Below are 27,124 nucleotides of genomic sequence, written 5' to 3' on the forward strand. Positions count from 1 at the left end.
GATATAAACCTGCCTAGGAACTATGAGAAGCTACTGTAAAGGAGAACCGTATCAGTTCAGCGATTAGCGAGACATACACATACAGAAAGACACATATACATACATACAGAGATCCTTTTACTTTATTAAAAGGATATAAATCGTATCTCTATTGATGTGATTACACTAATACACATATACATTTATTTCTCTATTAAGGTATTGTTGTATCACACAAACATCTTGTTGAAGATCAGCTATTCCAAGTTCATCTAACAAAAATTAATCCAAAGTGGAGCTCGTCGATTTCTCTGGGAGTTATAGGTAAGACTTTAAGATTTTTTAAGGTCACTTTGTAATATTCATGTTCTTTATAATTGTTGCCTAGCATTTTGATCTTTCAATATATTTGTAGCTTTTTTTATTGCAATCAAGAATAGGAAGAGAGTATACCTTCTCTGATTTTTAAGAGGGAGGTAGGGGACATTGAGCTGGTTATTATACTAGTCCCCAAAGTCTTATAAAAGCGTTTTCTTATTCGTTGGCGTAGCAACCTTGGGGACTTTTAATGAATTTTGATTGGTTGGTTTAATTAGTTGAGTGGCCAGGCCAGACGTTTCAACCACTAATTGTTATCTACAGATAGGGTAATTTTGTGTTATTTTATTGGGGATGTACATCAATTTATCGGCCATTGTCTTATCTCTTTAGATCCCTGAATTGTTGACCTTGAAATACTATCATTATTAATATGTCGATTTGTTAGCTTGGCTTCTTCGGATGTCATCAAACTTGTTATTTCGGATATGTTATATTTTTGTGACATGTTACGTGTATTCAAAATTTTAATATGACATCAATCTTCTAGAAAAACGTCAAGTCCTTATGAACATTTTTTAATAAAAACATTCAAAAGCAGCAAGTTTAGAATCAAATTTAACATGATCATTATATGGTTTTCTTTTTGTTTAGTATACGCCTTTCCTATCCCGGCCCACTTATCATGAATTTGTTATCCCATTTTTTGTGGTGATTCCCCGAATCTTGTTTAATCCAACCAAATTATTTTCTTGTGTTGTTTATCTATCTAGGACACTACGACGGACAGCTGCCTCTCTTTAGAGGGTTATATTTTGATGTTTTGTAGATTTTAGGTTTCAGGAAATAATTTCTATATATTATAGAATTGTATGTCTTTACACGAAAGAACAGTAATATTTTTAAATTTAAACAAGGATCACAACATCCATAAAAGCAAAGTACTGAAACGGTAGAACAAACGAACATTAACTTTTATATAGTGTCAGAACTAAATAATCAGAATATAAATGTATAAGGGTCGAAGCAAAATTGTAAGTAAATTTGTTAAAAAACTGCTTGATACAGGATAATGTGTATGGACATATTTACATTTTTAAGACTTGATTATAGAGTTGCTTCGCTTATAACATTATACTTTGTTGTCCCAGGAATCAGTATACCAAAAATCAGATCAATCAGATGATTAGATCACATAAAAATTTGTTGTTAAAAAAGTAAAAAATCAACATGTTTAAAATGGACATACGGACATTCTTGTAATGGTTATAAAGTTGCTACGCTTTCTAAATCGTACCTAACTACTAAAGGAATCATCATGTAAAGTTTAAAATCGATAGGACAATTCTAACATGCCTAAATTAACGAAAAAAGCTATCCGTTTGTAACGGACCGACCATAATTATAGAAAAGCTTCGCTTTTAAAAATGCATCAGTTTTCATGACGACTAATCTTGTTTCAGGAATAATTCCCGAGAGGCTTCATTTCCCTGTATCTATTCTACATTTTAAGAAGGAAACCTGGGCCTTAGCAGGTAAAATACATTCAATCCTTTCCCTCGTATGAACAGCAAACGAACCGTATGAAAATTAAGTATCCTTCAGGTTAGGATAATAATAATTAATGTGATAGAAGAACCGTGCAGAGATACGATAGGGCCATGTGATAGTGATAGAGCCGCAGGGTTAGAGTACCAAGGAGGTGTTAGAAATCTGTTTTTTTTTTTCAAATTTAAAAATAAGAAATGGGGTTCGTTGGTTAAGAAAAAGGCTTGAGTGAAAGCATTAAAAGTTAAGGTAACTTGGACCTTTGCAGGAACAGGTTTTGCCAGGGTCTAATACGTAGTTCAGTTCTTTGTAACTCAGTGCTCATAATAAGAAATTCAGTTTAAAAGGGCTCAAAATGTTTTCATTGCAATAGAGTAGACTTTTAGTATTTATCCAGATGCGCCATTATTCTTTAATTTGATCAATTTAAAGTCAGTTTGTTATTATTATTACTGCGCTTCTTGTGGATATAAATACATTTAGTCTATACCTACATGAAAATATTTGCAACATAATCCTTAAATTATTCATCTATTTAGAGGACAAAGTGCACTTCAATGGAAATGTGATAAACAAGAGATACGGTCCTAATTTAGATACCTTAGCAGGTATACAGATTTACAATTCTAATACAAAAGTAGCAGGATGACTGTGTGTGTGTGTGTCTGTGTATCTGTCGATATCTCGCCAACATCTGAACTGATAAGGTCTTCCTTTACATGATAGCTTTTCAAATGTCCTAGGGAGATTTATAACTATTTTGGGGGATGGTACAATCCCCCTCATCAAGAATTGCCTACAGAAAATAAATAAATCAAAAAATATTTCAAAGTGTCCCCAAAGGCCTGTAGGGGTGTATCTGCTAGTTAACAAAATGACACTTAGAATTAAGATAGAAACAAATGATAGAATGAGATACAAAGAAGCAAGGATATAATTGTCCCTGTTTTAGTAAACCACACTGTTGGAGTAATGGTGGATCGTCACAGGAATCTGAGATTTTATGTCAATGGTGTGGACCAAGGAGTTGCTGCTAAAAATCTACCAAAGAAGGTGAACTCTAATATCCAAAACTTTTTGGTTTGATGAAATTAAATTTATATCTTGTTGTTTTTTTAGAAACCTAAGAAATATAAAACATTCTGTTATGTGCTTTTAGAAATCAAAAATCAACTTTAAAATTGATTATTTTTCTATGACATAACTTTCATATTTTAGCAGTTTTAAGCATAGATAAAATTTGGTAAAGGTTTTAATTGTATCTGTTTTATATTTTGCTATTTTATTATAAAGGGATATTTTTTTATAATATTTTTTTATTATTAATCTCTAAAAATCTAAAGTATTGTTATTTTAGTGTTGGGCTGTGTTCGATTTGTATGGAATGTGTGAAGAAATTGCTATAACAGATACACATTCTTATTCATCTTCAATAAATCAAAATATTCATCTCACTGAAAATGTAAGCTCTAAGGTAAAAAGATTTGTGGATCATGGAATGAAAACGAAGTAGCGGGTTTCGTCGTATTTTCACAGTGGATTTTGATAGGTTATTTTAGGTTAGGTTAGGTAAGGTAAGTGTTAATGACTGCAACGCATGGTTAGAGCCACCAACCTGGGCTAGAAATAGAAGAAAAGTTACTGTGAAAATACGACGAAATCCGCTACTTCGTTTTCTTTTCATATTTCGAATATTTTATTTTAATCTGAAGTAGAATAGCTTGAAATACAGGATACTTGATATTGACGTACTAACATTTTAAATCTAATTTTTGAGTGGCTGTGATTTTAACGCTGTGCTTATTCGTCATAGAAATCAACATTAAATATTTCAATATCAATTACATAGTACAATTCTATCACAAAAAAGAATAGTGGCTTAATAGCTGAAAAGTCAACATGTTCTGAATATAGTACTGACTTACTGTTATTAGGGTCTCTACTAGGAAATATTATTCCTTATTGTTACAGTATTCTCATTAGTTGTTAAACTTTTAGGAGAAATGGAATGAAGAAGAGGATCAAGAAAGACTAATTGACCGAGCTTCTAAAGATCTTAAGGAACAATTATATTTTGAAACATATTATATTGGGTCCATGCAAGTGATATCAAATGCACCTCTCCTGGTTTTAAGTAAGACATTGATAAAATTAAATCTTTCATTGTCGTTTTTAAAAAGTCTAAAAGTATTAATAAAAAGCTTTTATTAAATCAAACTTTTAAAAAAATGTTTTGTTGTAAGCACCTTAGTTCCACTTCCTCCACTTTCACTTTTAGACAAAAACTTGTCAGAAATGCTTTGAAATTCGAATCTCCGTTAGACATTTTCAGAATCTTATCAGACACTAATTAAAGAAATATAACGTTGTAACCTGATTAGAATTCTGTGACAAGCACCCACAACAACACTACTACACCTGCTCAGCTCACCACATCACAACAGCAGCTGTTGACAAGGGATGAATACTTAAGAGTTCTCAAATATCTTTTTTTTATGTGTTAAGAGAGATTGAAAAGCAAATTAGTGAATGGTTTTATTTTATTAGATTTAGCAACAAAAAATTTTAATGTTTTATTTCATTTTTCTTTCTTTTTCACTTCATAATTTCTTACCTATCGTTATTTTAAATTTTTAAAATTTTATTGTTATTTATTGGAAATTAATTTAATCATCAATCCTAGTTCACAACAAATGGCGGGAAATGGTAATCAGCTGACTAGTTCACAAATCGGCGCGGCAAACGCGCTCACCGGTTCTCAACTTTTACAGGCGTCGGCAAATGCGCCACTGACAAAACAAGATCTGTTTACGCTCAAGTCGCGTAGAAATTGTGATTATTTTAATGTTTGCAGAAAATTTAAGAATTCCCTGGGCTTACCAAATTATTATTTTGATAAGGTAAGTTATTTTTACATTTTTCACTAAACACAATTTTTTAGAATTCAAAACGACGTTTGAAATTTTTTGTTATTAGGGAAAGACAAGTGATGGAGTATGTTTTTGTGAAGCTTGCCATAAATTGCGGGGCAGCGCGGGCTACGCCTCTGCCGGTGATCCGCCAAAGAGCCTGGATTTGCCAATTAATTGGGTTCTATTCCCCCTGCGGTCATCTGGAGGCGATGCTGGTACAGGTAAAAAAATTCTATGCAGGGATTAAGGGGACTTTGGGCTGTTTATTACACTAATTCTCAAAATTTTTTATTCTTACATTTTCTTATTCATTGTCTCAACAACTTTGGATACTTCTCCAAATTTTGATTAGTTTGTTTATGAAGTTAAGTGTCAAGACATTTTAACCACTAATTGTAAATTATAGAAGCGGTATTTTTGATTTTTGTGAATCATCATTGGGGCTGTACATTAATTTATCGGCCATTGTATTTTTCCTTTAAATATCTGTTAGCACTGTTTTTATTTTCACTATTTTGTTTTCATTCGTAGATATTAGATAGACAACTATATGATTTTAAGGGATATTATTATAAGCTCTGGGTATGCGTCCTGATCATTTCTATCCTGAGTTTACTCATATCAATACCTACCTTCGTATTGTATCTTTTATCATATTAAATGGAACCTATTGATTACACCTTAATAAGAAATAATATTACAGATGTGCAAAGGTATTAGGGACACATGAGAATTCTGTTGGTGGTGGGTTATTTTAATTAGCTTATGTATATTATAATTTGTAATAGGGTTGGCAATCCGGATCCGGAATCTGGGATCCGGAATCCGCCCAATTTTTGGGCCAATTTTGGACTCCGGATCCAGAATCCGTTTTTTAATAGCGGATTCCGGATTCTTAATTGGTAGGCTAAAATTAGCGTCTTGAGTTTTTTCTTTCAATTCCCTCTTTTTGAAGGCAAAGATCACCCCTCACCCACACACCACCATCCCCCCCACCCCCATCTCTTCCCACATAAACCACGCATATTTATTACTAGAGTTGGCTCAATATAACTATATCGCTATTGGCTAGTTTTCTATAAGTACATATCTATTTATCTATTTCTCAATAAATCAATCCCCCCCCCCCCCGCCATTACTATCTAAAAGAAAGAAGTAAATGTTTAATAATTGAAATGATTTTAAAAATATTTTTTCAATTATATTTTTTTTCACGTTACCATCACCAAAGGGTTAATATGATTAAAATTTTAGTTTTAATATTTTAACACAAAGGAAGTGTCGCCACAATTGAATTCTTTTTAAATACAGTTTTCTTAGATTTACTCTATTATGAACGTATATTTTTTATTTATGAAAAAAGGATTAAATACTTCAATGAAATTTAAATATCTACATGAAGTGAAAAACTTAATTCATTTCATAAACAAATAGAATAAAGGTCTTATCGCTTTGGTCAATGAGAGTTTAATGAGGATTATTGGAGAACTATGAGTTTTAAACACTTTACCATTGGAAGACTCGAGCTCATTTATAGACGTTTATTTCCTATAATATAGATTGTCATGGATCTTCATGCAATAAAGCAGGCCGTTTTGTAAATGTTAAAAATTGGAAGATTTCATTAAATAAAAGTAATCGCAAATATACTTAGTAAATAATATCCCTAATTTTAGGAGGCGTAGACGGTGGCAATGAAGAGGGTGGAGTAACCAAAGAGGCGTGGCATCTTGCCTATCATGGTACTTCTATTGGCAATATCAGGCAAGTTTTTGGAATACCTAATGAAAGACGGTTTTTTTGGAAGTTATATGAAATTAAAATAATAAATTAGATTGATTCAATAAGCTAATAAAAAAGATATTTTATTATTGATATGAGTTACGAAAAAAAACTAAAAAAGTTTAATATATCGACTGTATGACTAATTAGACTTACCTTTGTACAAGGGTGCGAAAAATTATTCTTTTTAAAACTATAATTCTAATTGTGGAGGAGGGTCAATCTCCCCCTCTAACCTTAAGGGCCCTCAGAGGGCTCTAGGGGCGTAGCCGCTTAAATAAACTATTTCATTAATAATTTACTTCTTTATATCAAATTAACGTCAAAAGTTAATCATAATTAACATCTTGTTCCTTTGTTTGGTTAATTAAAATATTTTAAGGGGTAGTTTCACGAAATGCATTTGAACTTAATTTAGTGAACCGCATATTTTTTCCTGGTTACTTGGTTAAACTGCATTTATATGGCATATAATTGAAAGAAATTCAATTTTCAACCACGTAGTTTATAAAATATCAAGACTTGAAAATCGCCTTTTTAAATTGCATATATCACAAAAAGTCGATTTTTAAGTCTTGATATTTTCAAAACTACGTGGTAGAAAATTGAAATTCTTTCAAATATATGCCATATAAATATTATTTAACCCATTAACTAGCAAAAAACATGCGGTTCACTAAATTAAGTTCAAATGCATTTCGTGAAACTATCCCTTTACACTAATTAAGTATTGTAATAATTAAATCCACGAGCGTAATTTTATTCATAATCTGTACGTTTATGAAAGTTCTACATTTATAAAAATTATAGGAAAGCTCATTTTCGAGGTATGGATAAAGCAGGGAGAGAGGTGCACATTGGATTGTGTTTTATACATAGTACCCAAGTTTTATAATTTATACCCATCAAATTCCTGTTCTGTGAAGCAGAAACTTTGGGTATTTCTATTAAAATATGTTGTTTTAAATACAGTAGTGTTCAAACTTTTCAACCAATAATTTGAATCTACACAATGGATAATTTTATTGAGGTATACTATGGAACTGTAAAGGAATAGTGTGCAAGTTTTAATGGAACTTAGGTAGCACTTACCCAATGTCAGTTCTTAAATTTGCAGGGAAAAGAAGAATTTGATATTAATTTTGTCGCCATAGCTGGAGAATTTAGCCGTTTTCGGGATAATAATAGGCAATATTTTAGGCCAATGTTGGATGCTGGGATGAAATTATTAACAGTAAGAGAGCTTGGATTACAGAGAACTTTAGAGAAAGAAAAATCAAAGGTGAATATTGAATAAACTTTAAGAATGTAACATTAGTTTTTCATTTGAAAAATATTGACACAACTATGTAACAAATAATGATCAAGTTCTGATTTCTTGATAATAATCCACATCTTAAAGTTGCATATTCCTCAATAGTCAGAGAGAGAGCTAGGGGACATTGGGCTGTTTATTACATTAGTCCCCAAAGCTTTATATTAATGTTTTCTTGTCCAATTGACTTAACAACTTTGGGCACTTTCAATTTGTTGAATTTGCTCATCCACTATTTGTAATATATAGAAGGGGTATTTTTTTGTATCGTAATTAATTTATTGGCCATTGTCTTATCCTTTAGATCCCTGCTCAAGAGTAGATCTTCAACTTAAGTCTTGATATTATAAAACTGTTTTGTAAGAAATAAAAATTGTATCTAGTACATATTCAAAGTATATGCATTAAATTAAAAAAATATAGAGAAATTACTATATTAGGTAAGTTTAAAATCAAATTTTGTAAGCAACCACTGGACATCTTTGTTGATAATTAGGAGGACGATAGTGACGTACCATTGCTGCGCTTCTCTCCTGATGTTTCTGAAGCTAGTGCTCCTCAGTATTCACCACGCAGAACTTTCAAACCAAAGGTATGCTTAGCTGACCGACCATGTCATAGGAATCTTTTTAATTATGGTAGATTAGATGAATTTATTAGGTTAGTTGTTAGGGCACTCGCTTAATGTTTAAATTCTACAACAATGTACTTTTGTACTTAAATACCTAGGTTTTAATAATACGTGGATATTATGACCAAAAAAGTTTCGTCAATTTAGTTTGCTAGATATTGGCCAATCAGGGTATGCGAGAATCTCTAACAATATCCACGTAATCTATAGAAAAAATATGCCTTCTTACTTTTGTGACTAACTTCTACCCCTGAGAACACTTTCTACCAAAACATATCTTAAAAGTATTATTGGCTAGGTATAGTTGGTTTGGTAACACCGCCCCTTATCGCTCCTTCTTTGGTTTGACTTAAGAGTTCCACTATAGGAGCTAGGATTGATATATCGACTCCTAGTCTTGATAACCCTCTCACTAAGGCATCTGACTCATACAAACTTACCTTAAAGGTGACCATTATACAGTCTCCCTGAGCCAAGATCTAGTGGTACCAACACTATAGTGCCCTCTACCAGATCTCACCTGAGTGCTAGTGTACTTGAGATTACCAAGCTAGTATATAAATTATAGTCAGATGCCTTAGTGAGAGGGAAGTCCAGACGAAATCTCAATCCTAGCTCCAATAGTGGCACTCTAAAATCAAACCGAAGAAAGAGCCATAGGGGGCGGTGTTACCAAACCAACTATATCCGAAATATTTAACATATTTCGAGGTATATCCAGAAAATGCCTATAAATAGGTTATTTAATGGAGAAATGTTTATCAATTAGGGTTGTTCAATATAAATATATTTTAGGGATGTCCAGAAGGAAACGTGTATAATGCGAAATCTGCACTCTTGCTGGAATTAGAACCTGGCTCTTACAAGGTAATAATCCTGATTTTGTGTTTTTAAACTAGAATATAAAGTAGAACGATGTTTGTCCGTCCGTCTGTCTGTCTTTGAGATCTTGGTAAACGTTAGAGGTTAATAACGAAACCACTAGTAAGTAATAGATAGTCCTTTTCCTATTTATTTTTTTCTCTTCAAAGGGCGAAGCCCCTAGAGGCTAGAGCCGAAGCCACGAGTAAAATTTAAAAAGAACTTTTCCAATAAGCGTAGGTACCACTTCATACAAATAAAATGTTTAAAAGCCTATCGAACACTTTACTTAAGTCTAAAGTACATAAATTTTATAAAGAGGAAAATTTATTTATAGAACAATCAATTTTAGCCAATTACCACCTTTTTGTCATCTTTTTTCTTTAAGCGTAGCAACTATACAAATATTCAGATTGGTGGTAAGGAGGATGGTGAGAGTGAGAATATCTGGGTGTCCAAGGAGCGCGGCAACACTAGTATTACTGCGCTACTGGTGGCCCTTGAGGATGACCATACGGCCAGCTCTAGAACCAGAACTTATTCTACTTACATTTAGCTCCACAAATACTGATAAATCTGAGGATACTGTGATAGGACAATTGTCTGTAAATTAATCTTCCTCCAATGTCCTTTTTGTTAGATATAATTATTGGGAGAGAAGTTGTAATATTATTTCATTTTCTATTGTCCTTTTTCACCCCCCCCCCCCCCCCTCCCCCACCACTTCAATAGATTTAGGACACTAAATACAGAAATTAGTTTTGGGGGAAGACTAATTTATAATAATTCATTGTCCTCTCTCTTCCTCTCAACTTAATCTATTTCACTAAAGGGTTTAAGAATTTTGTAAATTTAAACCTCCAAATTCTACTTTTATGATACTTTTCAATTAAAAATATCTTATAGTCTTTTTGTTACTTACAAATATACCATATTCTTAAACCCCTTTGAAACTAAGTAGCTATGTATAGATTTATCTAAATAGTTCATAGATTTATTATATGATAATATTTCTCTACTCTATAGAATTTAAAGGAGGTATAGGCTAATGAACGATAAAATAATCAACACTAAAATTTTATTATGTTACAATCTGCCTTTGGTTGAAGATTACTTATTTGTCTTTTAGTCAATTAATCCTTTAAAAGTTTACATCTTATTTTCTAAATGTTAAAACAATCTTAATTATTTTTTGATTAGTTACCTTTAGTATAACTAATATTAAATTAGAGAGTTTGTTATAAGTAAAAAGAAACAAAAATATTTATGTTCTAAAATTCGCCTTATTAAGACAAAACATAAGAATTTTTATTTTTTAGGGTACTAGGTATTTAAAGGAGATATTTAAAAAAATGTTAAATATCTCTTAAAATGTATTTTCTTAAATTTTTTTGCTCAAGTCATTTTTTGCTTTGATATACCAAATTATTAATTCATAAATGATATTACTTGATTCGCAGGGTTTTTTTCTGCCCATTATATATTGTACCAACTTCTGCTTATGTCAGTTTTGTTATATTTTGATTTCTTTTTGTTGTGATTAATTAAAAAATTTGCATAATTTTGTGTAACAGAGTTGTTATCAAATTTAGGCTCAAGTCTAAAATAATAAGGAAGGTCTATACTTTGTTGACTACTTTTAGACTGCTAGCGGCCAAACAGCTGAGACTTACATGCACTGCATATTGTTGTACCCGGCAATATAGGGCGCGTCCGGCTAGAGAAAAATTGATCATTTATTTACGTTTAACATTCTGCTTTATTGAGTCTAACTTTGTAATTGATTTTATACCTTGTTTTGTCTGCTTTTCCTATTCATCTTTTTGAACACTAGCAGCCTAAATAACCTCTATTCGTATTTCTGACTTGATTAAAAAGATTCATACAAGGGAATTTTTTAACAAAAAAAATTTATTCAAATGGAGGGGAGCGGATATGTACCACTAAAACTAAAAGAAACGCAGCAAAATTATATTTACAGTCTTGGGATTGATTAAGGTAGTTTGCTTTTATGAAGTGGCATATTCGCATCGCCCCAATTAATTCTAATAGTCGTTATATTTTCAGACAAATAACTGTTAATTACTACAACTGAACATAGAAAACTACCTATTTAAGTTTACCGTTTAAATATTTTAAGATTACAATTAATATTTTTTTAGATTGCTAGAATCCAATGTTTTACTAATAATAATTACTCAAATGTGGTTACCTACTAAATCATTCCTTTTTAACTTTATACCAATTGAAAATCCTTTAATTTTTACAGTAAAATAAATAAAAATTCTCAGTTTTTTGTTGTTTTGCTTTACATATATATTGGAATGCGATAGGGAATAATTTTGAAGATGTCTGTAGTTTATTGAAAAGTTAGAGGATTTTTAAAAGAAATATACAATAATATACCTTTACTAATACTAGGAAGAAATAGGTATTCTGAAGAGAAAAAAAAGCAACAAGTTGATAAATAAAAAAAGATTAATAATGATTTAAATAAGGTCAAAAGTTTCTAAGTAAATTTTTAGCTTTGGAGGGGGATGTTTTCCGTAAATTATTAGATTTTCATTGCGCCATTCCATATTCCCTTTCTTTTAAAATAGTTCACTTTTTTTCATGTTTTCTTATTTCTTTTTCACACTGGTTACCATGTACTTTTTTCTTCATAATACCTCTCCCTTCGTTTTAATTTTTAATGGTGTACATATTATCACTTACGTATAGTGTTTTTAACCAGCCGCCTGAAAGCCTCTAGGAAATCACCTTTTTAATATTAAAAAAATCAGCTGAAAGTCTAACCTGATCTAAATATGGCAAAAGCTCTTTTAAAAAAAAAACAAGCATACAAATGGGTTTAAGATTCCGCGTCGCCGAGCCCTGGATTTAACACAATAGCAAGTAAATATGTTTGGGAAGTTTGTACTGTTGTAATAATATGCGGTTCTGTGTTTCATGTGCGGAAGTGATGATATGTACAGCAGATTTTTACCTAGACACTCTGTACTCACCAAAATATTCTCCCTTAGCATTTGCATAATTAATTTTATATGTAACATTATCATCATGTGTGATAACAAAATACTTTCAGAAATAACTCAAAATGTGTTTGAAAATATTAAGAAATTGATTTTAGGTGTTTGTCAGGTAATATTTTTTTTTAAAAATATAAGTTTTAAAATGAGTTCATTATCAAACTCAAATCTGCCATAAAATATCAAAATTAAACCTCCTTTGATATCGCAGCTACTCTATAGACGTAGAAAGTTTTGTTTTATTTAGAATATGCAGAAAAAGAACAACAAAGATGACTTTTTGGAGAAAACAAAAGCGGCAAGGTTTGTATATTTTTTTATCTATTTTACTTGGAGGGGATTATGCACAAAAGAAAGCAAGTTAATTCAAGCAGTTTCCAGCAGTGATTTTTTGTGTGAATAAAATAGGTTTGTGTTTATTTAGAAATATCAACTTACTTAAAAAGCATTTACTGTGAAGAAACTTTGAAATGTTAAGCAATTTTTACCAAATAACAATAAATGTTTTGTCGAGTTAAAAGTTCAAAATAAGATAACACGGTAAAACATCAGCAATTGATTTAAAATGTAAATGTACAAATCTAAGTATATAAACTAAAACTACGACTAATACCACTAAAGTGCTTAACATCACTTGCTCTCGTTTGTTCATATTCCCTTTAGGTGCGACTATTCTACTAATGTATTATTGAAATGTAGAGAAGAAAGACAGTTGGAGAAGACACGTCAAGGAAACGCCATCAAAATCCAAACAATTGTCAGAGCCTGGCTTGCTAGGGTCAGCGTTAAGAAATTAATCATTGAAAAGTAAGTAATTTATTTTAAAGTTTTCAGAGATAGTTCATAGCTAACTTTTTCATCGTCCAAAAGAAAAATTCTTTTTAATACCTTAGCTATTTTAATCGATAATGAATACATAACAGTGATTCTTTTATATAATTCGTGCTTTTTCACTCAAAACACGAATTTCAGTAATATGGTGCATATAAGGGAATAGGTTTCAAGATTATTCTGTATATATGATCACATGAAAAGTTGTTATTTCTACCTTCTTATTTCCCGAAGGGAGAGAGAAATTTCAAGTTTTGCAATGTGATCAAACATAGGCAGAATATTAAAAAATGCCTATTCCAGCATAACTTACTATACAATTACGAAAATACAATAAATAATTATTCTGGTTATACCTACTAAGAGAATTGTGATTAAGGTTTGATGATTCGTTTGTATCCTTTTGTGAGGATGGAAAAGTGACCCAACCTCCTGTAGAAGTTTATAAAATAGCAAAACTATTTGTCAAATTTTTCAATGCAAAGTAAGTAAAGTTGTGTTTTGATTACCGCAGCTACTCTATAATTAGGGTTTGTTTTCCGTTTTTACCTTCCGTTCGCTTGTCTATTACGCTTTAGTGTTGAGTAAAATATTATTGGAGAAATATCTTATTAGAATATCTCCTCTCCATTACCAATGCAAATCTTCTGTCTGTCCAGAATAGGAAACGTTGGATCTTCTTTATGTTAAGATTTTCCTCGCTTCAATTTGCATATATTGTTTTTTTTCTTGTTCGTACTTTTTGGCACAAGGTTTAATGTCTATTATTTATCAAGTTCATAGATGCTTATTTTTACCATCAAAATATGCGACTTTATTTTATCCTTCCCATTAATATTATTAATCTTGTTTAGGAAAGAAGAAACTAGATTTGAAATATTAATGAAATACATAGTTGCGTCTGTTCAACTTGAATCCCCTAAAGTCAGCTTTATTGGTGTGTTCCTTAACAAGGAAAATTAGGCTTATTTTATCTTTTGAAAAACATGGTAGGTAGATTGCGTTTAAAACCATGATTATCTTTGTCCTTTTATTTAGCACTAACGGCTACAACCCTAGAGGCCTCTAGGGACATTTGATGGAATAGCGGGTGGGGGAAGTCAACCCTTAACTTTTAATTTTAGTTTTAATGTTTACAATTGAACATACATCTTTAAAGATTGATAGAATTTTTTTTGCCGTTTGAACTAAATCTTAGTTGTAGATTAAATCTTGTGCCTAAACATTTTTAACTATGGATGTACCTACCCCATGATGTAAAAATGCCAGGGATTTAGTGAGGGGACATTGGTTTATTGTACTAGTCCTTAAAGTTTTATAATAACGATATTCTTATTCGTTGGCTTAACAACCTTTGTGGGCTTTTACTGAATTTTGATTGGTTGGCTTATTAAGTTGAATGTTCGAACTACAGAAGTGGTAATTTTGTGTTTTATCATTGGGTATCTACACCAATTTATCAGTCATTGTCTTATCCCTTTAGATCCCTAAAAAATGCTACCTTTATTTTAAAAATATTTATAAAATATGCCTATTGAAACGTACAGGAGTATACAAAATCTTGGATTCAATTAATAAAAGATTTGTGCAGCACCTGCAGTCATTTGTTGGCTGCTTTGTCCTCAAATTCATCTACCTTCAATAAACATGTAAGTTATTGATTGATTGATTGATTAATACAATAGTTTCTTAGGGTTTTGACCTAAGTAGTCATTGAGTAGGCTGAGACACTTGTAAAGCCATTAGGGCTATCAATAAACATGTAAGTATAACAATGTATTGAATTTGAAAGAGGGGAGTATATGCTTTAAATTCAATTGTCTAAATGATACCTAATTTCTTTTTTTTTAAGAAAATAATACATCAGAATAATATTGAAGTTATTTTTAAATTTATAAAATACCTACCTACCTAATTATTTTTAAAGGATTTTTAAATTTTGAAAATATTGCTAGGGTTCTAAAAAGTTGAAAAGTAAGCTACAAAAACCTAAATTGGCTATATTATAAACTAAAATAGTACTGTTAATTATCATATTAACCTTTTCGATGGTTAAGAGGAAAGATACCAGATAAGATTAATGTAGAAAGTATACATGGAAGGATGGGACACTGGATTAAAAATTACACTGGTACCCAATGTTTTGTAACTACGTTATCTTATTTGTTGGTCCTAAAATTTGAAACTTTATTGAATTGTGATTTCTGATTGCAAAGTATTGTTAATTTCCTAACAATGATAGTCACATGGATGTAATTTGTTTTCAGGTGGCATTTTATTCATTAGCTCTGATAACATTTACCTCATCATCTACCTGGGCCCTTCTCAAGAAGAAATCTCTGGCGACCCTGGCCCAGCCTTTCATCATTATCACTCATAATATCACAACTCATCTTGTTGATAATGGTAAGATAATTTATTGGGCAGGTTCACCCAAAGTACCAAGCGAGCAAAGACAACCCCCACCCTATTGAAATTAGAAGTAAGGGGTGGGTGTAGGTTTTTCGTGTTTTAGTATTTTATATTTAGGTAAGGATAGAGTTATGGCACCCAAGGGGTTAGGCATTTGGAAGACTTTTTCAATTTATTTTAAAAATAAGGGGCGTGTGGAATTTCTGTGCTCGTTAGGCACTTTGAGGAAAAGCACCGATAGTTTTAATTCTTAAATAACTTAAAGGTTATATAATTCAATATACTGCCTAGCTGCAGCGCTCGGCTCCCTAGCCTATTACCTAACCTAATTTTTTAAAAATTATCGTTCTCGGTCAAAGTCATAGTTTTGTGGAGAGAGGGGGGGGGGTACCAAAATTTTCCAAACTGAAAAAAAATTTCTAAGAGGATATCGCCAAATTCTTTGTGATAAAGACCTCTGCCTAGCTACAATGAAATCATATAGGTCAGTGTGCAACCTTACAACTTTTAAATATCAAAATTATTTAAATTATTTTAAATTTATTTCATCATCAATGTTATGGTATTAATATTCTTCCAAAAATAATTGAAATGATCGAAAAGGTTTTTCTATTTGTTTAATTGCAAAGAATTGGACCACACATTAAGAAATACTATGGATTGGCATCTAGCGTCGACTGAACGAAAATTAGGCGATTGTGACTAAATTTTTGTCATTTAGCTGCAATATTTTGGTCCAAAAATGCTGATAATTGTAGACTGAGAACTTTGAAAAAAAATTATAATAAAGTCCTTGCTTATTTATACAGTTTATCAGTAATAATACCTATATGTATCGCATCTTTTTTCTAGAAAGTTTTCCGCGGATAGTAAAATAAAAAGTTAAAATTAAGTTTATTTTATTTTTAACGAGAATTTTTAGTATTGTTCAACTCAGAACCAGTCCGGTCCGGTAATAATCCAGTTGTTATGAATCGAATTCGAGGCATATTGAAAAATCCCTGCGAGTGAAAACAAATTACAAAAATACAAAATTAATTTTCCTTACAAAAATTTCTTTATTTCACCCTCACGTGTTCTTCCTGGGAAAGTATTAGGAAACCAAAGAAAATAAATGTATTAAGAATTAAGTATTCCTATTTTCCACAAAATAAATCTTTCTGTGCATTTTCCTTCCATTTTTAGTGGTTGCGTCCTAAAACAACAAGGGGAGAGATTGCTTCTAAAGACTTCAATAAAAAAAGGAATTAGACTTAATTCTGGGACCTATGTGTACCTTACCTTATATGGAAAACTTACTCAGTGCAGTGGTTAAGACCCTGACTTCTTTTCATAATAGAATATTTGGCAACTTATACTATTATGACGATCGTATCATAAAAGCACATTCATGTAAACTTAATACCACATCATAGCCATTTTCTAATGCTTTTTGGTCTAATTTCTTGCATGAATAATAAAGATTTTGGTTATAAAAGTACTAACGTTTTTAAGCTAACAAAGAAGATAGATAATATATGTAGACAGACACCCTAAAGGTGTTTTAAAATCCACTTCTTCCCCCCATGATATTAGTTTCTAATTAAACCTGTTCATTCATTTTAGGAATGTTTTCCGATATGAAAATTCTTCTCCTCAACGGTATAGCGACCTCTACTGTTACTTTAAAGAAAACTTCTTTAAGGTTAGATTTATAATACTTTATAAGTACGCCTGAACCTAAATACAGTATATTTTTAGGATTCCAACAGTTTAAAAACAAAATGTTTCAAGTATTTAAAAGAAATATTAATTTAATTGCTAGAATAGAATATTTCTTAAATCTATTCTATACAGCTGAAGACAAAATAAACAAAAGCATTGTTTATTCACAACATAACAAATCTTCAAATTTTTTGCTTTTTGTTCTAATACTTTAAACTCTCAACTGTTGACATTCTTTAAGTATAATGAGCAGTAAATATGTCAGGCATAATTTAGCATGTGGTTTTTGGACTATTAGACTATAAATGAAATATTAGTAGAAACGATAAATCCACCCACAAGGGATCACATCATTTTATAAAGTAGCCATTTTTGTTAGAATGTTTGAGTTCATTTTTTATTCAAGCAACAAGGTTGGGTTTTTTTAAATTTAAGCCAGGAGGCACAGCAGTTGATTGGTAGGAACTGTAAGGTATTTTTGATTTTTTAACTCATTATGATTCTTATTATTATATCATTTCTTAAAGCACTTGTATAATGTTATTTTATCTTTTTGTTACAAAAATAGGTATTACACAGTTTCACTTAAATAAACTGAGTACCTATGTACTCATTATAAAATATTTTATTTTAAAAGTTACCTTTCATCCTTTTTCACCCCAGTATTAGATTTAATAAAATAGGTATTTTTAGTTCCTTTTCACTTCAGGTTAATTTAGGTTTTTTACCATATCTCCTTTTATTATTCGCATCGTATTGTAGACAACTATCCGCGGATATTAAATTGAAAAATTTATAATATTAAAACCAGTTTTTTAGCCCTGTTATCTGTAATACAAGGCTTTATATTATTTTTAGTGTGGCTGAAAACCGGTTTTAATCCAGCAGATAATAATAGGTTTCGGAGCCATACTGGAAAATTTATTCTGAAAGCAAAATCTGAGTTTACACTAGTACAAAATTATATACTAATTATGTCCTTAAAGAAGTTCTTATCTGTTAGATTATTAACTTTTGAAGTGTTATTACGATACAAAAAAAGATTTTTAGTAATTAATGTGGTAATATTACATAGGATACTTAGATATAAAATTAATGATCTCAATAAACCATTTAGTGCAATATATGGATGTGGTTTATGATTAAAAATTATGTCCCTTTTTCAGTGCAATAAACAACTTGTGTTTGAGACCTTTGATTTATTCCAACTTCAGTAACAAGCTTATATCTCTTTATATCCTCAATATCCTGTGTGTTCCTGCTTTAGTTCATCAGGTAATATTATTATTATTATTATTATTCCTACTTTAGTAAAAAGTTTATATCTCTTTATATCCTCAATATCCTGTGTGTTCCTGCTTTAGTTCATCAGGTAATATTATTATTATTATTATTCCTACTTTAGTAACAAGCTTATATCTCTTTATATCCTCAATATCCTGTGTGTTCCTGCTTTAGTTCATCAGGTAATATTATTATTATTATTATTCCTACTTTAGTAAAAAGTTTATATCTCTTTATATCCTCAATATCCTGTGTGTTCCTGCTTTAGTTCATCAGGTAATATTATTATTATTATTATTCCTACTTTAGTAACAAGCTTATATCTCTTTATATCCTCAATATCCTGTGTGTTCCTGCTTTAGTTCATCAGGTAATATTATTATTATTATTATTCCTACTTTAGTAACAAGCTTATATCTCTTTATATCCTCAATATCCTGTGTGTTCCTGCTTTAGTTCATCAGGTAATATTATTATTATTATTATTCCTACTTTAGTAACAAGCTTATATCTCTTTATATCTTCCATATCCTTTGTGTTCCTGCTTTAGTTCACCAGGTAATGTTATTATTAGACATCCTGTTACTTTATTATAAGGATAGAATATTGCACATATCTAAATTCTGCTGTATAAGGAGTAACAAATTGATCTAGAGCAGTTTCTAAATATTTTATAGATCTAACTTTTAAACCTCCTATACTTTGTTTAGTTGATCGCCCAGTGTCCCGACTTTGTGACCCAGCTGAAAACTCATCAAATTCTAAGTCTCAGTATCAAACTATTAGCTCAGGAACAACAGCTAAAAATACATTTCAACGCTCTAGAAGGTATATTTAGGATTTATTTTATTCCGTAGGTAAAATGACATAGATAGGTAATTCCGACCAAAAGAAATGCAGCAACCAAAAGTAAATTTGTTTTAATTTTAAATAAGTAAAACAATTTCTCTCGAATTGAATGTAAACTTGGGGTAGTTAAGTAAAGTGAATGAATATGCTTATCAATTGATTTATAAAAAAATTAAATTTTTCTTGTTATTTCCAGGATCTTAATGATCAAATAAATATGTAGGATCTTATGCTCTGTGTCTTGCTGGTAACCTGATCAACTTGATACAACTAGAGGACACCAATAGTATCCATCATTATCTTTTAGGTATTTACTACATCAACATTTTTTTTTTGTTATGAATATAATAAAAAATAAGAGGAATTTTCCAGTCATCTGTTCCCCCAAAATAACCTAAAATCTTTCCTGAATCAAAATGTATACAATGATACATATATATATATTAGGAATTAGCGCTTTATAGCTGTTTTAATCTTGAAGGGGGGGGGGGGGGAGGAAGGTATTATTTTATTATACAGAAAAGGAGTAGTATTAGGAAGCTAACTGAAAATTATAGCTTTTAAAAGTAAAAATTTAGTGTAGACATATGCTTAGTTTCCTAAATCCGCAGCCAAAATGACAAAGATGTAGGTAATTTTTTGTAACAATGAATTAAATTTCTAGATCTTGTGCTTGTGTTGACCCGTCTGCTAGAGTCATGTGCAAAATATGTGACCGCCAAGCAATCTAATCTTAGCCATTGGCATCCAGTTTTAGGTAATCTAAAATACAAAGTTAATTATCCATCTGATAACCAGTAGACCTATGTTTATTTTAAGCTATGTTGTGAAACAATGGGATATTGTGAAAATTGCAGCGTGGCCATATTCTTCAGTATACTGAAAATCTTCAGTATTCTTCAGTATTTGGAAATTGGGGCTTCAGTATTTTCAGTAAAAACTGAATATTCAGTATTTGAAAATTTTATTCAGTATTTTTCAGTTTTTGGAAATTTTCATGATTCAGTATTTTCATTATTTCTTAAATTCCAAAAAAATTTGCTTAAATACGATGTTTATTTAAGTAGTTGATGTCAGATTTTTTTTGGCGCTTCGCGCCTTACTTTACTTTCCTTTGAATTACCCTATAACTTTGTACATTAATTTTTTTTTTTTATGGTAATATACATTTTTTTTTCAATTTCATCTCAAATATAATTTTTTTAGATATTTGAGATGCTTTTATACAGTATTTTTTTTGTCTATTAATAGAATGAATAATATAAGGTGAGTACTTTGCGTGATTATTGAAGGTAAAGTTTTTTAGCATGCTCTTAACCATAGACGTACAAGGGGGGGGGGGTAAAGTGGCGATTACCCCCCCCAAAATTTTTTTCATTTTACCCCCCCCCCCCCCCATTCATAATTTACCCCTACCCTGAGGGGTGCCTACGGCACCCCCAACCATTTAGGAGGGGGTATTTACATCCCCCTAAACAATTTTGGGGGGGTAAATACCCCCCCCAAAAATAAAAAATCTCTTAACAAAGAAAATTTTTGCGCACTTCGCGCGCATTTTTAATACTAAAAATTTAATAAAATTTAAATTACCCCTCCAAAAATTTTACCCTGGGGGTAAATTTTGGGGGGGGGGGTAAACAAAATTTACCACTGCCAACAGATTTCATGGGGGGTAATTACCCCCCCCCCCCCCCCAAAAAAAAACAAATTTTACCCCCGGGGTAAAAATTTTGGGGGGGGGGTAAAAAAAAATTTGCCATTTTACCCCCTCTAAAAGCGAATTATCCCCCCCTTAAAAAAATTTCCCCCCCCCCCCCATAAAAAAAGGTTGGACGTCTATGCTCTTAACTCAACTAAAAAGTATTTAAGTTTTGTAATCATTTAAAATATTTATCAGTCATTTTCTGCTTAATTAGTGCAAGAAAATCTAAGAGGCAAAATTAAAAGATCTTTAAAATATCCCACTAATAACAAAGCTATGATGATATGAAATTTTGAAATGAGGAATCATATAAAAAAAATACTTATTCAGTATTTGTATTTTTTTGTTCAGTATTTCAGTATTTTTTCTTATTTTAGGATTCAGTATTTTCAGTATTTCCTTTTTTTTCTTCAGTATCAGTATTTTTTTGGTTGTGGCCACACTGAAATTGTCTTCCCTTCTAAAAGTTTCAAATTTGATATAAGTGCCAAACGTTTTTGATGTATTTCTTTTAATCAACTTTCTAATTAGGCTAGATTTAAAAGCTATCAAAAATATTGTTTAGGTTGGTTTTCAGTATCATTGGACAAACATCTGCAGGCTACAATTCCATTGGTAAAGCAACAAATATCCAAATTGTGGCAGCCGGAGGCGGTCAAACTTGTTACCCATCATTTGCAGGTAATCTATTTGTCAATTTAGGTTCTCAGATTTAGTTCTAAGCTATTTATTTTTTCTCTATTTGTTTTATACACTGACAGTTAGCACTTTCTATATTTTAAGGTATTATGCTCATTATAGATTTTTCTGATAGTTCAGTTCTATTTACCTTCTCTCTATTAGTTACTCTACTAAATGTCCGCTCTCTTTTAGGTTCTTTTCTAAATAACTACCTTCTATTTGATACTCTACTAAATATCTGCTCTCTATAAGGTTCTCTACTAACTATCTGCTTTCTATTAGGTACTCTTCTAAATATCTGTTCTCTATTAGGTACTCTACTTAATATCTGCTCTTTGCTAGTACTAAATATCTGATATCTATTAGTTTTTCTACTAAATATCTGCTTTCTATTAGGTACTCTACTAAATATCTGCTCTCTATTTTATTTTATTTTATTCTCTTAATTAGGTTTTATTTCATGCTTTCTAGTAGGTTCTTTACTAAAAATAAATGCTTTCTATTGGGTTTCTACTAGGATATAATTAAGATATTGAAATTAAGGAGTGTACTAAGAATATGACCCCACCATCTCCATTGCCCACTCCCTCACCAGAAGAAGAAAATACTGCTAAGAAGCTTGTAAAGCAGGCCATTGAGAAAACCAAGTCAACATATGCCAACACTCAAGTTCTTATTAATCATAGGTCAGATTTATACATCAATAAGTTATACATTAGTTTAAAGCTTACGTTCTTTTAAAAGGATTTCTCCTATTCTGTTAACCTGTATTTTTCCATTCTGAGATATTTTTGTATCAAACATACCAAGGAACAAGCAACAAGGAGAAGGAACTGAATCTTATACGATTCCATTGCTTCTATTTCTTTCATTGACAATTTCTTTAAAACCATACTAAATATGTTTTTCCTCTTTCAGAAATTTGGATCCATGTTGGAATATATATATACAAATTACAAATATATAGTTTTTAGTTTAAATATTCAATGACTTATAATTTTAATATTATTATTTTCAGTTCTGTGGGCGTAGCAAACAAGCTGGGTAATCCTGACTGTACTAAAATATCCTTTGTATGTGCCATGTATGAAACTGCTGTCAGAACGTTGTCGCAGTTGAGATTAGAAATACTGACAGGCAAGTTAAGTTGGCTAAACCTTCATAATTCATAACAACTAGTTAGCTTTTGACTAGTTTAAGTTAATGTATAGGTTTTGCAAGTATTAATTTAACAATATATGTAAGATACTTGTTGAAAGAAAAATTAGATTAATTTGAAAACCTGTTTACTTTCAAACGTCTCAAGATATATGGCAATGGCATATTTATAACTGGAAGACAAATAACCTCCCCCCCTGCAAAAAAAAGGCTCTTACTTATAAACAAACTGTAATGTATAATGGATAGAAGCGCCGCTTTAGGATAAAGTTAGTTGTGAGCATAAAGTTTGAATCACATAAAAAAATTCAATGGTTTTAAAAAGTAAAGCTAATAATTAAAGCTGAGGCTTGAATGGAAAAGAACGGCTCAGTTTCCAAATGTTGCCTGTATTAACTTTACGAGCCTATTAACAAGCAACTGAAATTATAGGATTATGTTATGGAGATATTTTGTTGAAGCCATTATGGTTATTTCTCAACAGCCTGGGACCCAACTGTGGGTTGAAGTCATTCCTGGACCTACTTAATATCAACAAGAATGCCAATAGTCCGGAATTTCAGGTATAAAAGCTGTGCACAAGGTTTGTGTAGGTTGAGCGTGATGGGGGAAAGTATTTGCTCTTTTACAAGCCAAAACAAAAAAAGTCTTGCTAGGTTCAAAATTAACCTAATTCTTAACATGACAAATATATTATAAAGTGTGGCGGTTTTTTAATATTTGACCTTCAAATTCTATAGATTTATAAACACAAAAGTTTAATGAGACTTTACATAGGCATTTTCTACATATATTTTCCTTACCAAAAATATTTATCTTGTGAAGATTGGAAAAAAATTTATGATAGAGATTCCAGAAATGTAAAAGGAGGAAAATTTGACTTTATTTTGTAACAATATTTGAAGTGTATTGATAAATATTTACACTTATTGCCATAACATGTTTTGTTAAGTAGATTAGTTTTCTCATTTTTTTCATGCGTACAGACAAAAAAAACATTTACTTCAGTAAAAGTCTGTTTATAGTCCATTTTTCGGTAATTCTTCTTTTTAAAAGTCCAACTAAATATATTATCCATCACCTCAAAATATTTGATAACAACAAAACTGTTAATTAAATAATGTTTGTACTTCTTAGATGTTAACTCTTTTCTGTGATACCCTGTCTCATCTGGTAACAATTCTGGATGATTCTGAGTTCTATGAGTCTGGAGAACCATTCCAAGTACATGAGTACGCCATTCTGGGACAATTTATCAATCAATTTATTTTTAAGGTAAAAGGAGCTAGATTCATGGTTTAGGTTCTTGATATTTAGTAGGTAGAGAACCGAATAGAGATTAGATATTCAATAGAGATTAGATATTTAGTAGAGAACCTAATAGAGATTTAGTAGAGAACCAAATAGGAAGTAGATAATTAGTAGAGAACCTAATAGAGAGCAGATATTTAGTAGATATCCCTTGGACGCCCGGCATATATTTAAGAGATTACCGAGTATAGAGCATATAATTAAGACCATTAAATGATTAATATATTTGCAGAGCGTGTGGTCCGGCGTGTTGACAGACCCTGAAATTCCCTTGTTTGTGAGCATGCATAACCTTCTGGCAGCTTTGAGAAGAAGAGATGAAAGGAAAACGTTTACGAACCCAAACTTCTGGCTTTGTAAGGGTAAGTATCTTTCTATTGTTAACATAATTAATCATTGGTGATTTTTTAGCTTTTTAGTAGATTGGTGTTGAGGGGTTTGTCCGTTACTTCTTGGATAAGTTATTTTAATTTTAATACCACTGAAATCTACCACTGGCAAGCAAATTTTGACTCAAACTTGCATTGCCAGTGTTTTAAGCTCTTTCTTCCCTCAAATCTTCGTAAGTGGTCGCTTAACTATTAACAATTTTTTCATTTACTTGGTCCAAGGATCTTTTGATTTGAGACAATGGACAACAAATTTTATAAAAAAAGAACTCCCAATGTTGATTAAACGAAATTACACTTTTTTTTAGATAAGAATTGTTTGTTGAAAAGTTTGGACACAAAAAGTCTGAATCAACCAATCAAGATTTTTTACTTGAAGTTTTTATTTCAAGGAGGGGGAGAACAGTTTTTAGAACTTTGTGTACCTGTTTTTAATATGCAAAATTCGTTCCGCTCTGACATTGTCTAATCAAATCTTTTATTTAGAGTTAAAGATAAATCAGCTGACAGCCGATCTGACCAAAGGAAAAAAATCTGCCAGGATTATCAAACAAAAGATGCCTCATGTTATTCCACACAAGTAAGACTTTTGTTTTGGCTTGATCAGTGATGCACCTGATTATTTTTGGAGCTATTTGAATGTATTTTAACCCTTACAGATCGGGGGGGGGGGGGGGCTCAAAGAGCCCCCCCCCCTCTAGTTTTTTCAATCTCATTTTTTTTGTAGGTAAGATGGAGAGCTGTAACTTCATGACTTTTGAAGTTTAGTAATTATACGTCGGCAAGAGTTGATTTTATTAGGATATCTGGCCTGTGTCGGTCGTGGTGTCCGGTCAAAGTCGGTTGGGTAGCAAAAAAAATTAGAAAAAATTCTAAATAAATCTTAATTTCTAAATTATGACTTTTGTGTATAAGGTAGAAACCTAAAATTTTTTTGGTGAATACTTAGATATCAATGACCATCTGAGAAAAGTGGTGTTATGACCGTTTGACCGCTCCCTGACCGACTTTATGACCAATTTTTGTCCGGCTTTTATTACAGACATATATCATGAAAATCGTGGCTTCTATTACAGCTAGAGACCTATATTTTTTTTTGGTAAATCCTTGAGCAATAATAAACAGATAAAAATATTAATTTGCGCCGCCAATCGCCGTTTTACCGCCGTAACCGCCGAAAATGGCGGTTTCCGTTATTTGCCGTTTTTCGGCGATGATCAGAAAAAGTAATTTTTTTGTTATGAAAAATAAAAGTTCGTCCTAAAATTTGGTCATCCTAGCTGCAAAATTGGCCGCTCTACAGCTGTTTTAAAATTTAGCGGCTGGCCGCTAAAAAGCGGCTAAGGAGCGGTCTGACTGCTATGGCTAGAAAAGTAATTTTCTCTAAAAATACACATGAACCACCAGAAAAAAATTTTACGTCTTTATCTGTACCAGGAGCCGAGATAGAAGGGGGGGCTCTTTGAGCCCTCCCCCCACCCCCCCCCCCCCCCCCGATCTATTAAGGTGGGAATTGGGGCCCGATCTGTAAGGGTTGAGAAGTGAATTAAACTGAAAAGGACAATTTTCTCATTAAAAACTTGGGAATAGTTCCTTTCGTAACATCGCCCCATAAGGTTAGGCTAGGTTAGGTTATATTTGGTTAGGTGATTGTCCCACAGGGTTAGGTAATTGACCCCGCAGGGTTAGAGCCCCCTGCAGGGGCTAGAAATTATATAGGAGAAAAGCTACTGTGAAAAATACGAATAATCGCCCCATAAGGTGCGATGTTACAAAAGGAACTATACCCAAAAACTTTACTCATATTAATGGGGGAGGGGTAGATATACCACACTTTTCTGGGATCTTGCCAGATCAAGTATCAACTGTGGGGAATACCAAAGGATGACTCCATGCAAAATTTGAGCCGGATCCGGCCAAAACTGGCCGGGATTTTTATAAAAAACCGTTTCCCGGTTTTTAGGGGGTATCTGTAAATCAAGCCCCCTCCTGGGTACGCCCCAATGATGATTTTTGCTTTAAGGTATGATCTGAATTCCTCAACACTGGATATGACCCCTAGAGTTGAAAAAATGGTTAAAATCCGGTCTTTTGACCGGTTTCCGGCCATTTCTGGCCCAAAAAAAAATTTAAAAAATCAAAATTTCATCTAAAATTAAAAAAAATATGCTTTAAATTCCATTTTTCATTAATAATTTTTCAAAAAACAAAAACCTTAGGTAATGAAGATAATTTTAGCAACTTAAAATGTGAAAAAAGGTTGAAAATTGACAAACTTATGTCAATTTGAAAAATGTTGGTAAATCCTAAAAATTTGACGGATTTATACATACATTTCAGAATTTAGGTTGATTATGGTCTTTAAGACACGCCATAACCAACAAAATTGCAATAAGAGGGTCTAAATGTTTTTCTTAACCAAAATTCT

The 27,124-nt window shown here is 31.5% G+C and overlaps 2 protein-coding genes across 8 annotated transcripts in view; both read left to right on the forward strand.

Moving 5' to 3' along the window:
* Positions 1-12,434, forward strand: part of Neurl4 (neuralized E3 ubiquitin protein ligase 4) — a 42,104-nt gene extending 29,670 nt beyond the window's left edge. Inside the window, exons 38-52 of one of the 5 annotated variants that reach the window (XR_013879690.1) lie at positions 199-303; positions 1,761-1,832; positions 2,385-2,453; positions 2,798-2,898; positions 3,203-3,319; positions 3,844-3,904; positions 4,225-4,301; positions 4,527-4,745; positions 4,822-4,978; positions 6,434-6,521; positions 7,740-7,821; positions 8,351-8,446; positions 9,281-9,352; positions 9,759-9,972; positions 10,118-12,434. Coding sequence is in view for 4 of the 5 variants with exons in the window: in XM_080160966.1 (XP_080017092.1) it covers positions 199-303; positions 1,761-1,832; positions 2,385-2,453; positions 2,798-2,898; positions 3,203-3,319; positions 3,844-3,904; positions 4,225-4,301; positions 4,527-4,745; positions 4,822-4,978; positions 6,434-6,521; positions 7,740-7,821; positions 8,351-8,446; positions 9,281-9,352; positions 9,759-9,902 (1,460 nt within the window). In the remaining variant the exon portion in view is untranslated. Of the gene's footprint in view, positions 1-198; positions 304-1,760; positions 1,833-2,384; positions 2,454-2,797; positions 2,899-3,202; positions 3,320-3,843; positions 3,905-4,224; positions 4,302-4,526; positions 4,746-4,821; positions 4,979-6,433; positions 6,522-7,739; positions 7,822-8,350; positions 8,447-9,280; positions 9,353-9,758; positions 10,056-10,105 lie in introns of those variants that run through there. The other 4 variants (XM_080160966.1, XM_080160967.1, XM_080160968.1 and 1 more) reach the window with 4 other exon arrangements.
* The window catches only part of LOC145319109 (ubiquitin-protein ligase E3B), a 31,417-nt gene continuing 16,588 nt past the window's right edge, over positions 12,296-27,124 (forward strand). For all 3 annotated transcript variants that reach the window (XR_013879691.1, XR_013879692.1, XM_080160970.1), the window contains exons 1-19: positions 12,296-12,487; positions 12,623-12,678; positions 13,075-13,182; positions 13,586-13,690; positions 14,061-14,158; positions 14,752-14,855; positions 15,474-15,612; positions 17,224-17,302; positions 18,489-18,597; positions 19,317-19,434; positions 19,679-19,762; positions 20,120-20,212; positions 21,723-21,838; positions 22,382-22,524; positions 22,857-22,975; positions 23,429-23,559; positions 24,134-24,271; positions 24,540-24,669; positions 25,183-25,276. Coding sequence is in view for 1 of the 3 variants with exons in the window: in XM_080160970.1 (XP_080017096.1) it covers positions 12,296-12,487; positions 12,623-12,678; positions 13,075-13,182; positions 13,586-13,690; positions 14,061-14,158; positions 14,752-14,855; positions 15,474-15,612; positions 17,224-17,302; positions 18,489-18,597; positions 19,317-19,434; positions 19,679-19,762; positions 20,120-20,212; positions 21,723-21,838; positions 22,382-22,524; positions 22,857-22,975; positions 23,429-23,559; positions 24,134-24,271; positions 24,540-24,669; positions 25,183-25,276 (2,156 nt within the window). In the remaining 2 variants the exon portion in view is untranslated. The remainder of the gene's footprint in view (positions 12,488-12,622; positions 12,679-13,074; positions 13,183-13,585; positions 13,691-14,060; positions 14,159-14,751; positions 14,856-15,473; positions 15,613-17,223; positions 17,303-18,488; positions 18,598-19,316; positions 19,435-19,678; positions 19,763-20,119; positions 20,213-21,722; positions 21,839-22,381; positions 22,525-22,856; positions 22,976-23,428; positions 23,560-24,133; positions 24,272-24,539; positions 24,670-25,182; positions 25,277-27,124) is intronic.

Source organism: Acartia tonsa, chromosome 5 (assembly GCF_053477335.1).
Source record: "Acartia tonsa isolate MP-2025a chromosome 5, ASM5347733v1, whole genome shotgun sequence".
In the NCBI taxonomy this organism is placed as follows: Eukaryota; Metazoa; Arthropoda; class Copepoda; order Calanoida; family Acartiidae; genus Acartia; species Acartia tonsa.